We start from the raw sequence: 16,585 nt of genomic DNA, 5'->3' as shown, positions 1-16,585 counted from the left end.
CATGCCTGGAAACGTTCCAGGTCAGGTTGGACGGGGCTCTGAGCAACCTGGTCTAGTTGAAGATGTCCCTGCCCACGGCAGGGGGGTTGGACTAGATGACCTTTAGAGGTCCCTTACAACCCAAACCATTCTATGATTCTATGAATTATCAGGGGGGAAAAAAAGGAAAAAAAAATTCTCCTCTTTTCATCTAGTGTAATTTGGAAGCACTTAAATTTGGACAGTGACGTGGCTAAAATGTGAGTGCTTATTCATTGTTGAGTCTTTTTGTTTGAATCAACAGTGCTGCTCCTTTCCTCTTGATTGTTATGTTGCCATAACTGGATTCTCAAAGAACCAGATAAACTTGAGCAATCTAATCTAGTTTCATTGCAGCATGTTTTCCCTAGTACTTTTAACATTTAACTTCCTAAACCACACAACAGAGACACATCATCATGCCTTACAGCAGTTCATTTCCATGAATAAGGGATGCAAAACAGTGCCACTCAGCACTTCTGATTCCACAGCATGGTATCTTTCTAAATTAAGAGCCTTAAGAAATACTCTTACAAATCTCTTGAGAGTGGAAATAAACAAAACTATTTCCATAACTGCAAGCAGATGTCAAGGTTTTGTCCCTTGTGAGTAGCTGAGTCTGTGTGCCACCTTTCAGGAACTATCAAGAAAGGAGGCAGTTATACCCAAGCCAACTTCTATGTACCTTTTTGTCGTTTTACAGCAAACCTTGCAATAAATCCTGTAACTTTCAAAGGGAATTAGCAAAAGAACATGCATTTTCCTTCCAAGTATACTCCCTTGACCTTATTGGCAACAAACTACTTTGATGTACAGAAGAACTGTGTAAAGGATCACTGCTGAGCAATAGTCTTAAATGGCAACATTTATACTATCTCCCTTTGGCTCTGAACTTAGTTAAGCAATCCAAAAGTCTAACATCTCTAATATAAGCATTGCGTTTGTAAGACATGGCTGCCCAGCCTTCGGTTTGAAATGAAGAGCTATTGCAAGAGTTCATTCAGTATGCAAGCAGCAGAAATAAATTTCACACGTTTTAGTTTAGACTTTAATATCCACTACATGCAGAAAAGAAGGGCGATAGCAGGCATGCTTTCCAAAAGTACTGTAATAAAACAGATCATATATATCTGTAAGCCTATGTAAACAGATACCATCCTTCAACTACAGTTTATATTCTACAGTTTATATTCCCCACAATTTAAGATCTGTCAAGGCAATAGAAACAAAGTCATGAGAGCTTGCAGTTTTGCTAGACTCAAAAATTCCTCCCTTACTAGCATATGTGCCTACCATGCTCAAGAAAATATCCCCCCCCACAAAACCAATCATAAACTGTATATAAAAAGGCAGCTGAAGTCCAGCACATGGAATTTTACAGTCCCTGCACACTAGGACCTGTATTACCTCTCTCAAACTTCCATATCTGAGATCAGTATACCTGTGATCTGCTTCATTCCAATAACATGCAGTCTTTTCCAGCAGTCAAAAAACAGCCTTATGAACAATCAAACTTATCCCCTGCTCAACCCTCAAGTATTTTGGGTGAGAGCTATGTGAGGAAAGATACTTCCTCTTTCCTGGTGAGTCTGAAAATGAAACCCTTGGGTGCCGTCCCAAGCCACACAGACTGCTCAGGTATTGCCGCCAAATCAAGCAAACAGGCAAAACGATGAATAAAGACAAAAATACTGCAAGGCGCAGTTAATGTTATTTTTCTTAAGCCTTAATGACACAGGACTGAGTACACATGAGGAAAAAATGGGAGAATGCAGTGAAAGACAAAATAAACTCAGGTTTTTGTAGTCTCATTTTCCTTCTAAATAGTATCATGAGTTTTTGTCAACAAAAGGACATTACTCCCACCCCTTTTTGCGGGGTAAATTTTGGGCAATTTGAAGTAGTTGCAATTTTATATTTGTTACCAACTTATTGTAGCATTAATTGTTCAGACCCAGCTGAATTCATCTATTACATATGGCCTTTTGATCATAAGAGGCAGAAGGCTAAGCGGGGTTTCTTTAACCCACATCCTATTCAGGTTTGGAGGTACTTGAAAGAACAACCAGAAAGACTTCAGGAACCCAAAATTGAGAGGTACCTGGGCCCTCTTTTCTGAAGCCTTTGAAAATTGTCATTTTGAATACTACTAAGGGTGAAGGAATTAAACTCTACTGCTTATAGGCCTCGTGCTGTGGCCAACAGCTTGCTTACCGATTTATACTTAGATGTCAAGAACAGCAGGATCAAGGCCTCTTTATATGTAGCAGCTGTACGTTAACCTCCAAATGCATATACTTGACAACAGGACACGCTACATGAAGCCATTATGCGGTTCAGTTTACAACACTGAGAAAAGCAACTTAAGAAGATTTGTAAGACCTCCAGTACCTATCCTGCTAAGAGAGCCATGAACTCATTTGCAAATCACTGAGATTATTCTGTGGATAATAAACTACTATGAAAATAATGAGAATTGTAAAAGTTATTCTGTACCTGACAGTTGCCCTGCTATCATCTCATAGTTTATTTTAAAACCTTAATTAAAAAAAAAAAAATCAAGGAGAAACTTCTGCCTTTGAACTGCATCTTTATTTCTTGAATATTGAACCTTGCTGAAACTTTAAGGACTAAAATAAATAGGAAGTTCATGCACCATTCAGAAGAGAATCTTGTACTACACTGTAAATTGCTAGGAAAAACGGGATGTGAGTAAAACCTCAAGAAAAAAAAAAAATCATCAAAGGCCTCATTTTCCACATTCTCTCATGTGGAACTGTCTACCTCGAAATAGGTTATACTAAAGTCTAAACCAACAGCTATCGTTCTCGCAGAAAGGTATCCTGAGTGCCAAGTCACATCTTTATGAACCAACACTGCCTCCTATGTTCTGTTAGGAGAACACAGGCTGTTATTACTCCACATCTCATAAAAACTTTATAATTTCTTTACAATTTGTAATTCAACATTTAGAAGCATTAAGTCTGGTATCAAAAATGTAGTCAGAATGCTAGCTTAAAAACAAAAAGGATTGAAACATCTGCTGGGTTTTAAAAGTTAAACAATGTGCTTAGGAGCCTGATGGGCTAAACCTCACTCAAGAGCAGACTTTCTCAATTGTTCTCAGAAACAGGCACTTAAATTTTAACCAAGCCCTCTTATAAATACCTAAATAAAAAAAAATTGCATCGCCCTTCATGTTCCTTTGTATCTTGCACCTTAATACATTTGGAAACTTCTCCTTGGCCCAGTGGGAGTTGTTTCACCTGCTCCGTTAACCTGGCAGATATTTCTTACCTACGAAATGTGGCATAGATGGTCCCCTCACTCTGTTTCCTGGGCTTAGGCAGGGTTGAGTGGCTACTTTTAGACTCTTTACTCCACCTGTCTAACCAGCTTCTCAAAAAGTTTTCAGGAATTAACTTCTGGAAGGAACAGGTCCATAGCACCAGCTGGTCCAATAAAATACTGAGAGTCAATTTACAACACTTAAGTGCACATCAGAAAAGAGCCATTCTTGCACGTGATTCATACTGCCTCTCTATAATAAATCCAAGGGCAATCCCTACAAAAGATGTTCTCTGCATTAGGTTGCTTTTCAAGAAGGTTGAACTTACAGGACTTCTTATTTCAGCTCTATGGTTGTGATTATTAAACAACCAGAAAATAAGAACAGTTTAGCGTTCAAAATCCCAATAGTAGCGTCTGCAGATTTAAAACATTCAGTATTGTCCTGTAGAACAGGAACAATCTCCGAAGTTTGACAAAATTTCCAAGGTTTATTAACAAGCATGATGTAACAACAAGCTTATCTTATAATTTAAAGGGCATTATCATATCATTAGAACTATCACTAATATTTATACCAGTCTCAAGGTGGGCAATCATGTCTTAACAAAATGTAGTTCACACATTCTGACAATAAGGAGGAAAACTGTGTTCTAAACCAATACACTCAACAGGGCTTTAAAAGGATTTTTGTTCAAAAGAGGAGTTTTAATCACTTAACACAAATCCCAATTAGAAAAAAAAAAAAATCCCTTTATCGCATACAGGCAACACTAACTTTTTGAAAGCCTACATTAACACCTGAAAAGTTAAGGATCACACCACCCACAAAGTTTTTTGTGAACTCAGCTAAGTAAAATACAATGCTTACTTTGAAGCAGAAACAACATCGACTACATTAACGACTGCATCGCTCTGAAGTCTGTTAATTTATACAAAATTAACAAGAAGGAAAGTTAACTCATTATTCTGAACTTTTCAACCAAACAAAGTGTCAACATCATGAGAGAATTCAAACATTTAAAATAGTCAAAGCTTATCTAGTCATGCTCAGTATATTTGCATTAAGGCCGTATTTTTTTAATGGTTTGTATTGAAGTACTGCATAAGTTTTCTCTGAACTTGAGACAGTTGAGAATTACAGCAAGGGCAGTTCCCTGACCTGAACAACGTATAGATCAATACCAGATAAGCAGATAGGAAATGGGAGAGGAAGGAAGAGGCAAAGAAAGTGGTTTGCCTTAAGTCCCACATCACTGGCAAAGCTGGATTAAGAAACAGATCTTCAAATTGCCATTGCAAAGTCTTTTCCATATTATGACCCACGAAGTGGATTTTTAAGTTAATACAATTGAACAGGAAACAAAACAAAACAAAAAGGGTATACAACATGTCAGCTGTTACTTATGCAGGGCAAGAAACTTTTAGACCATACTGAGTATTAATGAAAGAAGTAGAAATATAGTGCCTTTATCCTCTCTCTGAGTAGCCCTTCCAAGGGATTTGGATGCATTATGTATCCAATTTTCATTTGTTCAGCACTTCAGGTTCTTATGCCAGCTACATTTTTAATTTCTGCTTGCTAAGGACTAGGGAACTGGCAGCTAATCAATAGTGTAATTAAGGAAGACCACTGTTCTGATTCAGCAATAATCATTTCACTGTTTGGGTGGGGACACTGTACAAGTAACTTAGCAATTTAGAAATACCATGCACAGACTGCACAATAATGTGCTTTAATTAATTAATAAGTACAACATATTCATAAAATATAAGATACATAGAGACCAAAGTGATTTCACACATAACACACGTCCCCCTAGTCCTAAGTACAACTTCCATTCAAATTCATGGAAGCCGCAAGGCTGCACTGCCCATATTAACTCTACCTTACCAAAACAACAAAGCCTGTTCTGACAAAAAAAACCCAAAAAAAACCCCCAACCATACCCCAAATTTATACCAACATTAGATTAGACTTTATAGGAAAGGAAATAAATACAACACTTCTCAAAGGAAACTTGACCTTTAGATTAGGTGACGATCCCACAATCATGTCACAAGGTCTGCTTATTTACCACCCACTAGCTGAGCTGTGCTATCTGGCAGTGCGTGCAGTCTTATCACACTGGAAAAGAGTCTAAATGGATTGGACTACTGCAATTTGAGGTGTTGTCTTTCTGCTAGAGGTTTTTCTCCCACAGCAGGATCAGTAGAAGAGAGCGTGCCTGCTACAGGCTGCTCAGCCACTACCGTTCTTAGTCTGGTGTGAACTTAAGGTGAAATTACTGATGGTTCAAGTTAACACCCATGCTGTGAAATCTCACAACATTGGAGCTAGAATGCATTCATTGCCTCTACCACTAAGTCAGCACTGTCTGCAAAGAGCAAGGTGAATAGCTGAGGCACTAACTTTACCTGATATGAGATAAAACCTGGCAGAAAACGCACTGATTTCAGTCTCAGTGAAGGTAGTCAAACCAACTCATTCTACCATACAAATGGCATAAACTTAGAGCACAAACACACACAGAGTTGCCACATCTTCTAAATCAAGTGGTGCTTGCTAAACACTTGATTGTGTCCCTCATTAGAAAGTGGTAAACTAAACAGGAATTCTCCAAGGAGCTCAGGGTACTTTTTGCTGAACCTCTTTATACATGAGGATAGTAGAATACAAAAACTGTACTATTTAATATTCACAAAGGGATGATACAAAGTGTACAGTTCTTTTCAGACCCAGAAGACTCAGTCCTGAAAGCAGTTACAACAAAGGACACATTAAATTTCAGTGCTCAACCCTCTGAGCAAACCATCCTCAAGACACCTGGCCAAGTCACCTAGCCTCCCATTAGGGGAAACCATGAAAAAAAGCTCTTTGGTAAGGCACCAAAGTCTTCTGAGAATCACTATTCACTCACCTCTGAAATGTAAACTATAGATTTCTCATCTCCCCTATCCCTTCCATTCTCTATGAACCCAGAATCATGAATTCAACACTCACAATTGTTTCCCTAGTCCAACATACTTTTCAAACTGTCTTCTCACTCCAACATCTTCTCCCCTCCTTCTCATTCTCTTCCCCTGCACCTCATAATGTTGTACCTTAGGCATAATGTAAAACCTAGCATCAGAATTGGACTGATAGCATTGCTAACACTCCATAAATGCAGAGATAAGGATGAGGATGTTGCTACCTATCATTTTTTTAATGTACCAACAAACTGGGGGACAAGACTGTTATTAGAGTTGCAGGAATAAAAAAAGAAGGCAGTTGCACAGCATTAATACAACTGGTTTCACATTTTAGACAATACAATTCTTACCGGGTCATAAGCCACTTAACACGGGACTATTATGCTTGGTAACCCTCTATAAAGCACCTAGAACAAGTGCCCTGCATCTGATTGAGTCTCCTAAATACTGCAGTAATAAACATTGAATAATTACTGGAAAGGAATCTCTCGGATTCCAAGACATAAATTGCCCTTTTTCTTTGAAATTCTGCTTTTCTGAAAAAAATAATAGTAATAATAGTAACAAGAACATTAAATTCCAATAATTTTATTTTCTTTCAGAAAAAGACTGCATTTAAGAAATGAGTGACATGAATCAGATGCAGGTACTACAGAAGGAAACTGTTCCTATACAATTAAGTACACTCTTCATGTGAGCAGACAAAATAAACCCCAAGCACATCATATCTGTAATTTTATCTGTAACTATTATCCCTAGTCACAGTTCCTGGAGTGCATTTGTTCAAGAGCTACAAGAACTTAGGTTCAGAAGGAGCTCTACGAATACGTTAGCAGAAGTCTCAGGCATCTTCCAGGCAGCCACGCAAGCTTGAACAGCTTTAAAATTTGAAAGCAACATGGTAAAATCATGCTGTATTACTATGAGAAGTGGCAACAATAAGGTAGGTAGCAACAAGTAAATGCCAACAGGAGTGGGAAGGCAAAAAGAAACCCCAAGATTAAAACATCACTTGCTCTGGAAAGCAACTCAATAAAAATGGTCTTAGTCCTTAGTGTCATTTCACATGTACTACTTTAATATAATGTCTTCCTGTTTTGCTTTTCGCTCATTTGCATATTAAAATCAAGATAATTAATATAAAACTAAAATGGAGGCTGCTCCTCTCTTGTCAACTGAAATGAGGTGAACAATTCTGGTTTACTAGGAAAGGCTCACTCACGGTAAGGAACAGAAGATAATTTGCCTCGCAATTCTCTGCACTAAATTGGACCTGGCATTTATTTTTGCACGGTGGAGGGAGACAAAGAAGAAGGAAGGAAGGGGTCAAGGGAGCTTCAAAGAACAACTAACTTATTACTGTACCTGAAGCTTATGTTACTGTACCTGAACCACTTTTAAACATGAATATGTATTTTCATATCAGATATTTATCATTACTGTACAGTAAAGAGTAAGATCTTTCAAAAGAACTGAAAAGCTACCCTCAGAGGGTTGGGGTTTTTTTGACTGGGTATAAATAAGACTGTCTCCTAGAAATCTACTTACGGTTGAGTGAGGTCACGAGTTATGAAGTCTGAACTCTTGAAGAGGAGGAAGATGTCACTGAGAGCTTTACATTTCAGAGAGCTGTTCATTGCTATCCAGTAGGCATCCTAAACAAAAAAGATTATCCAAAAATGCACCTTTACTAGCAGGAAGAAAGGCAAGCTGCAGATCTATCAGCACTAAGTATAATGCAACATTTGAAATAAAATAAAAAAAGTCATTTTCTGCATGTGAGGAAAGCTTCATTAGCTCTTAGAAGAGACACAATAATTATTGCTTTTCTGAGGAATACTCTGTTGAAAGCAGCGCAAATCCATTTTAAAAAAAAATACGTTTTTGCCTTACTGCTTCCAGGCACTTTCTGGGAAGGCTTGATTGAACACAAGTTTCCCTTGAGAATATGATACAAAAACATTTAGGTGCACCCATCCTTAAGGTATAGTTAGAGTACCTAAAAATAACTAGAGAAAAGTTTATTGCTTTTTTAAAAAATGTGGGGGTTTTAATCTTTATCCCAGGCAAAGTTTTCAATTAGTATCCTAAATGAGAAGAGTCTGACCATCATACTGTTATCTGTGACAAGGATACAGGGTTTTACGTAAGAAAGACAGCGCTGTCTTGCATCAGCCTCACCAAACAGTGCACCATCTAGCTCTAATCCACCAGAACAATGTGCGGTATCATACTTCACTGATATCTTATCGCTCCTTCCTTTATCTGAACCACTAGTCTCTTCTACTTTCCAATGCATTAAGATAAAACAAACAAACAAAAAAATCCTTATGTTAACATCTGTTACAAGGTTTGGGAGTCAGCATTCTTACCCTTGGAGCACTCCAGTTAAGTTTAGGAAAAACACTACCACCCAAGGAACTTATTGCTTCTTGAACTTTAGCTGTAAACTCAGGAAATTCTGGTGCCTGAACAAAGAACAACAACAAAAATATCAATTCCAATACATTTAATAGTGATGTGTAGCCATCTTCTAAATACCATTAGAAGTACATATTGTAGAAGGAATAAACATGTCCAAAATCAGGAACCAAGAACCGCACAAAAATAATGTATTTGTAGAAATAAATCACTTAAGAATCAACTCCAACATTCTTTCAATCAGAGAAAATTGAAATTATGTTTCCAGTTCTCACTCTCATTACTAGCAAGATCCCATGAACTTCACGGGAAAACCTGAAACTTCATAATGTTCATCAGGAAAGCTGCAACAGCTGGCAAATGTACAGGTCAAATAAACAGACTTGAAATACATACCTGTTGTTTTACACCTGATGGTAGATTATTGTATACAAATAAGATCCAAGAAGATTTAAAAACAAACAAACAAACTTTCAAAAATAGTTTGTTTGGAATTAAGCAACTCTTTAAAAAATCTAAAATACAAATATTGTGGCATTTTGTCAAAGTATTAAAAGGTAGAAAGAGATCTTTTCTGTTTTGTAATAGTTCTCTAGTTGCATTTAGGAGCACAGTAGGAGAGCAAAAGTAAATAAATCAATTCACAGGCAATTTGAGTGACAGCTCCTCATTTAAGCTTTAGTTTTACAAAATGTTGTTAGTAATACTTCAATTAATCAGCTCTTAAATTAGGTCTTAAAGTAGCTCCTTAACAATATATTGCATCAAAATAGAGGACACACTGCAAAGGTATGGGTTGGACTAGAAAAACCTCATCTTGTAAAGAACATTGTCAATATTGTAAACATAAGATAGGAGGAAAAAAACTCCTCAGGATGCTATAAACTCCACTCTGAATGTGGTGCAATAGAAAAAAAAACAGATTGCTAACCTTTAAAATAATATGAAAGGATTTCAGGCATATGTCAAAGATTTTTCATGTATTAGGATTTATAGCAAAAAGCATGTAAGAACACTATTTCTGCCTGAGTATTTTTAAACTCAGCTCAAAGATAACTTCTATGCTAAAGCTAATTGATGTCTATAAAACAAAGCCCTCACAGCCACACAAGAGATGAAAAAAAGTTCATGCATTTTGGCATCTCCTTTCTGCAGCCCACCCAAATGCAAACACTTAAAAAAAACCCTCTCACATTTTAGCGCAGTGACCTAGACTGAACTTCAAACATTCTGAATCTTTCCTTAGTACGTTACCTAGTCTCCATGGGAAACTACACTTGAAAAACTGAAAAAGCACTTCTCTCATTTTACTTTATTTTTAGAGCTTCAGTCAATTCTAGAAATTGTTCCTGCAAGAAGTAAAACTCTTCATCCACTGCATTCTGATCCAATCTCCTCTTGTTTTGACAGAAGTCAGGGGTCATAGTATATATGTAATACCAGCACATACTAAGCCTCCCTGGAGAGGTGTTACCGTCATGTCATTTGATGAATACAGGTGAAGAAACATACACAAGAGGATAGCTCTAAGGCTGCATAAACCAGCCGGATTCTAACATTTCCTAAATTCTGAATGCCTGACTTTGCAACCATCAATATTAATGCACATTTTTTTAAACACAGAATTTTCTATAATCCTATATTCTAATTCTTCTTCAGAATATAGAAGGGGCAAGGGAAACAAGCTCTACCTGATGACTCAGGTGAGTCATCAAATCAGAATAATCACAACCACAGCCCACCTTACTGCTTCCCTGAGCCAAGAAACCAACAGAGAATTATAACCTGGGATTTATCATTAGTAAAATGCGAATGCCCTAGGCTGACAGCGAATCCAGAACAGCAGTCTCCAGCCTGTCCAACTATTCTTTACACATGATGTTCCCTAGTGACTCCCTGTTCAGCTTCCACATCGCTACTTGATCCATTCTCATCTCTTGCGGTAACTCCAGATGCAGCTCCCCACCCTTCTGCATTCTACACGGGCTGTTTCTTCACTCTCTTCATCACTGTCAAAGTGGTAACAGGCAACACTTACAAGCACAGAAGACTATTTTCTATTCACTCAGTGGCCTCAGAGCAGTCCCTAGTTGTCAGGTAGAGAAAGCATATTTGCCATGGATGGAGTCTTCAAAGCAATCATCACCAAATTCACAAGATGGTAAAGAGCACATTGTGAAATTGTACTTTTAGAATCTCTTTCTTTGACCAAATGTAGGTGTATTTTTGTAGGAACTAGCCACAGGCACAAACCATGTTCATTATTAACCATTTTCAAAGTTCCAGGTTTGGTGAAAGACAAAGCCCTGCCAGTCTCTGAACAAGAGCCACCTTAGAGGCCGAAACACCCCTTTTCTTCCGCTACCCCTGCTTTTATTGCTGCGCATGATGTTATACGGTACGGATTAAGACGATTAAGACAATTTGGGTCAGCTGTCCTGGCTCTGTCCCCTCTCCTTCTCTTGCCTACCCCTAGCCTAGTTGATGGGGAGGGGCATGGGGCAGACTGGGAAAAGAGAAAGCCTTGATGCTATGCAAGCACTGTTCAGCAACAGCTGAAAGTTAACTCCATCCCAGCCAGCCCCAGTAAAACATTAGCTGTAAAGCTGCAATCTGTATGCAACACACAATACTTACCTAACTAAACTGAAATCACTTGGCCTATACCCTTCTGATGGGTATCATACCTCTTGATTATGCATTTCCTTATTGTGTTGTACACTACAATGAAACCTGATTCAAAAGTCTGATATTATTTCGTTAGCAACATTAACATGAGCTTCGCAAAAGATAAGATAGATACCAAAATCCTTGTTCTGAATAATTTACAACCTAAGGCATCTACTTTATCAAAGCTTAGATATTTGAACTGAAGCTATTAGTGTGTGCAAAGTTGGCATGTATTAGTTTTAAAATCTAGGCTACAAATTCTGTGCTAGCATACGCACAACTCAAAGCAGGGCTGTGTTTATATTGCACCTAATCCAATGTGAGCATTTCAACATTGTGTTGAACATTAGAGAGCTAATAGGACTGAAGTTATAGTATCAATGGCAGACAAGTGACGCAAGTATATTAACTCTGACAATGATAGGGCAACAGCAAGTTTCAAAAAATGTGTAAACAAACACCAAGGAAGCCTGGTTCGTACCCATCATGATCCTGATTCTAAGCCGGGCACAGTGCAAGGAGAACATAAAGACAAGAAAAGGAAAAAAAAAAAAAAAGATGATGGAAAGACATGTACTCAGGAGGAAATAATGGCACAGGTGTAAGGGAAGAGAAGAGCTGTGAAAATTGAGCTGCATGGGCTTCGTTTCTTCTGCATCCAGTCTGATTAAGTAATTGGGAGATATTCAAAGTTGTGAAAATGAAAGACAGCTATACTTAGAGCCATACTTCAGTTCATTTCCTATAGTCTAGCAAGTGTGTGATTGTTGGGGATGAAGAAAAACATTTTTAGTTAAATAAAATTAAGCCAGCAAAACTTTTTTAAAGTTACAGACATCTACACTGCCATCTGTCTAGAATGGTCTGAAAAACATTAAATACAGCAACAGGTATCTCTAACTGGCAACAAGTTTATATCACAAGGTTGCAGAAAGTATACTGCTGACAAACCCACGTTAGGCTTTTACAGGACCTTACCTTAAGTGTTGTAGTATTCTCATCATCCGACCACTGTTAAAAATAAGAACAAATCAAAGGTTACTGGTTTCCTGAGACATCCTTTATAATTTATGAGAACATCAGAATTGATATGGCTTCCTGCAACATGTAGATCAAATCATTGCCCTGGAGCTCCTGTAGCATAACATCACCATCCTCCAATTATTAAGGCTGTAAGTTAAGACAGGAAAAATATTGTATATTCAGCAGAAGTATTATTCTAAAGCATGGCTAAAAGAAGACCCCTATATATTTTAGTTATGATTTATATCACAAACTTGGACATTTCAGAACTCAACAGTCTTCTCTGTCTAAAGCTTGTCTCCAGCTCCAGCACTTCCACCCTTAGGTCCATGATCCATTAGTTTCACTCATATTTCTTTTTCACCTCCTTTTTGTACCTTCTGTCACCTTGTGCTTACAACATTTTTCAGCATTTTTCTTCTAGAATACCCTTCTGAACTATTATGGCCTCAGAAACTTTCATTGTTTCTTGAAATAACTCCTCCTAATTTTTCAGGGCATGAAACAGCATTAAGTTCAGTTCCAACATCCTTCAACATTCCTTACTTATTATTACAAATGCAATTATCAAAAAAATAAGTCTTCTGTGAAAGAGCATAGAAACATTTTAAACCTTCCCTGACATCACAGTATAAATAATGATGTTAAGTTTCTTCAAGGCAACTACCATGTGATTATTATTTTTGTGAAGTACTCTCCTCACCTATGAATTATGCAGAAAAGGTTACACATTCATATTTTTCCCCAAGAGATTTGACATTAAGTTGCATTTTATACTGACCTGTATTTCCTCTGCATCGTCACTCCCCTCCTGAGCATGACTTGGTGGATCTTCTCTAAAACAAAAAATTAGCGGGAAAAAAAAATTAAGCACTGGAGTTTGACTGGACCATATACATTACATTTCCACGGCATCTACCAGCTGTTGATCTCAAAATGTTTCGTAAGAAGATTAAGCCTCAAAACCCCTGGCAGAGAAAAATCAGAGCAAGCCAGTACAGAAGACTGAAGACCAAACACCCTGGCATTAGACTTGGGCCCTATCCAAAACACTTTGCTTCTTTCAAATTAGCAGATCACTTTCTGCTCTGAAAATGCCATAATTGAAGCTCTTCAACACCCTATTAATCACTCTTTTCCAACTTTACCGTACACTCACAGAAGCACAAATTAAACGAACTTTTTTTTTTAAACAAGTTCAATTTAAATTATGCTTTGCCTCCATACTCCAAGTAAAAATTTAAAAACCTTGCGTTTCTGATGTTGACCTGTGAATTTCTGGATCTGAAAAGAAAATGTCCTCACACGCCTCGCACAGAAAAGAAGATCCTACGGAAAGTGGATACACAGTCATTAGCTTCTTCCTGGAAAGTTCCTTTTTCTACACAGGTGAGATCTGCTGTTGTAAACATTAGCGTATCTGGGAGAAAGCACTTGATTGCAAACATTCCATTGAAGCTTTAGGTGACTTTTGAAGTTCTTTAGCCAATATAATTGAGTGTGAAGATCTTAAAGGAGAAGACCAAGCCCTTGAAGAAGACTTATTCACAGCAAGTCAGCGTAGCAAACGGGGTAAGTTAAAATGTACCTCCCTGCCAAAAGTCAACTCTTCAACAAGCTAAGTCTCTGCAGTCCCTTAACACACTTCCATAGGGGTTAAACTATCAATTCAGGTTTTTGAGATCTAGAGGTCAGATACTGGTTCACTCAAGATTAAAAGCAATCTTGGCCTTGACTGCAAGAAGATCACATTCACTTCCAGCTAAGAAAGTTCAACTCGGAGAAGAATTGGTTTCTAAAAGGGATTTTAAATTGGAAACATCTTTAAAAATATAATTTAAGTCAATTATACTCCTGTCCATTATTCTATTGAAGACAGCAGAAATTGTGTAACATAGCTGTAAAGTCAAACCCTCAGTTTCAGCTCTTCTGAAGGCTTATTAAAAAATAAATGGCTGCTGCTAAATAAGTTGCACAATTCTGCAGAAGCAGGTGACAATATTACTTCTTATCCAAAATGGTTTAAAACAATTCTAATTTTCTGGATACCTTTTATTAAAAAACAGAATTTTAAAATTAAAAAAGACCTTTCATCTTTACAAGGTGTTTAAACAGCTTCAATTTTATATAAATTGACTCCTGAGAAATTAGACATAGCTCCCTTATACTCACAGCCTAATTGGTTGCTCTGCGAGAGGCAAACTACCAGTTAGGAAACGATGGGAGTCTGGAGTGATTCCCGAGTCCAATCATTAACAAGATGTATGCATGCAATAATCATTTTACAAGGAAGCCATACAGTGAGATTCTAAGCAGAAAACAAAGAACAAGGCCTGGGTTCTTACCAACTGTTTCTCTTATCTATCCACCTCATTCTTCTCCATCCAAAATCTTGGCATAGGTATACATACAGGACATTCAGCCTTGTCATATGCATGGATTATAGGTATGCAAATGATTATACAAACTCAGTAACTACTAAGATTTTATATATAGCTTATCTTATTGAGAATTAAACTCAGGTAATGTCACTTCACCCCTGGATAAGGCAGCAGACATGTGAATGGCGTGGGACAGGTCAAGCCTCTGAACTGGAGCTAGCCGTATCAAACCAACCAGGCACAAACCAGCAGGCTGTGCACCCGAAAGCCTGGTAAACTCCACAAGGAAAGGCGGAGAAAAAAATGAAAGAACTGTCTCCACTCCATAGAATGAAGTGTATTACATGGATTTGGTGGTGAGGCACTGGGACAGGTTGCCCAGAGAAGTTGTGGATGCCCCCTCTCTGGAAGTGTTCAAGGCCAGGCTGGACGGGGCTTTGAGCAACCTCATCTAGTGAAAAGTGTCCCTGCCCACGGCAGGGGGGTTGGAACAAGGTGATCTTTAAGGTCCCTTCCAACCCAAACCATTCTACGATTCTGTGATTTTAGGATCTGCATCAGGCACCAGCAAGTCAAGTTTTACTAACAGCCCGTTCACATGCTCATACAGTATGAGGTTTACTGCAGCCAGACTGGTCAAAGTTAAAAAACTTGTTATGCAAAATATAATATGTGTATACAAAATAGTGCTGTGAATATAAAATAGTATTAATACTTGGAAGGTGGGGGGAAAACACTCTTTACCTTCCAGAAACCACAAGCGTTCCATCATCCAGCAAATATTCTTTCACATTCTCTGGTAGGGGAAGTATAACACTGCAAGAAACATGAGAATTTCTTTAATAATTTATTATTAATATTACTTGTTAAAATAATAACAAGAGTCGAATGAGAAGAATTTGTTTTTTAATAGAACATACCTCAATAACAGTATGTTTTATTCTCTAACACTATGGAAAAAAAAAACATTTCTCTTTCTCCCCTCTCATCCCTTCCCAAAAAGCAATGCCCATTTTCCCTCCAGGGAAGTAGAGGAGAAAGAGGCAAAAATTTTAGATGAAATGCACAAAAATGCCCCACTCCTTCAAAGCCCTAAGAAATTCAAAGAAAGAGTGCGTGTGGCCAGTGAGAAGGAGACATCGTGTTGCTCAAGCTAAAGGTTTCCCTTCTGAGATCTAACCCTAAATCTGCCTATACCACCCGAATATTCCAAAAATACAGGACTATCACTAAACTTACCAAAAACATGCGTGTGCTAAACACTAAAAACCATAAAAGATTAAATGCTTTGATTACTAAAAGCCTAATGTCAGCACTTTTTGATCCAACAGGGCAACCACCTTGAGCTTGACTTTCCTGAGTTACTGGTAGTTCTCACAACCATCTCGTTGATCTGCAGCGGCACCTTAGAAACTGCAGAATTTGCTACGGCTTCCAGAAATACACAGAAACACGAAGTCAGCCACTTGGTTTGGGTGTGTTCAGCCTCAGTTTCTTTGAGCAGCCAAGTGGGAACAGCAGTGATGTGGGTATCAGCTGGTTCTCAGCGCAGGAGTCCCAGCAGGAGAGCAGGGAGTACAGGGGTGCCCAAAACACCCCCTCAGGGTGTAGGGACGAGACCCCAGCTCCTGGGACTCCAGCTGACGGCTCGATCAGGCCTTTCCCACCTCCATCCCAACTCTGCCCCACACAGGTTCGCTATATCCCACCCAACCCTGCCCCAACACAAGCCCATTTCCAACCCAGCCCAGCCCCACACGCCTCCCCACCTTCACCTTCACCCCCACACAGCTCCCCCACGCCCCCCA

At 38.3% G+C, this 16,585-nt stretch overlaps 1 protein-coding gene across 1 annotated transcript in view; it reads right to left on the bottom strand.

The window, feature by feature from the left end:
• CDC123 (cell division cycle 123) overlaps window positions 1–16,161 on the bottom strand; it is a 38,820-nt gene extending 22,659 nt beyond the window's left edge. The window contains exons 1-6 of the mRNA XM_009285541.1: window positions 16,118–16,161; window positions 15,522–15,593; window positions 13,178–13,232; window positions 12,352–12,384; window positions 8,655–8,750; window positions 7,831–7,937 (exon numbers count right to left, since the gene is read on the bottom strand). Of these exons, the coding sequence (XP_009283816.1) occupies window positions 7,831–7,937; window positions 8,655–8,750; window positions 12,352–12,384; window positions 13,178–13,232; window positions 15,522–15,593; window positions 16,118–16,161 (407 nt within the window). The remainder of the gene's footprint in view (window positions 1–7,830; window positions 7,938–8,654; window positions 8,751–12,351; window positions 12,385–13,177; window positions 13,233–15,521; window positions 15,594–16,117) is intronic.
• Between the last annotated feature and the right edge of the window lie 424 nt (window positions 16,162–16,585).

This window comes from Aptenodytes forsteri, unplaced genomic scaffold (genome assembly GCF_000699145.1).
Source record: "Aptenodytes forsteri isolate BGI_AS27 unplaced genomic scaffold, ASM69914v1 Scaffold87, whole genome shotgun sequence".
Taxonomy (NCBI): Eukaryota; Metazoa; Chordata; class Aves; order Sphenisciformes; family Spheniscidae; genus Aptenodytes; species Aptenodytes forsteri.
The sequence above is the reverse complement of the archived record's forward strand: the minus strand, read 5'-3'. Positions and strand labels throughout refer to the sequence as shown.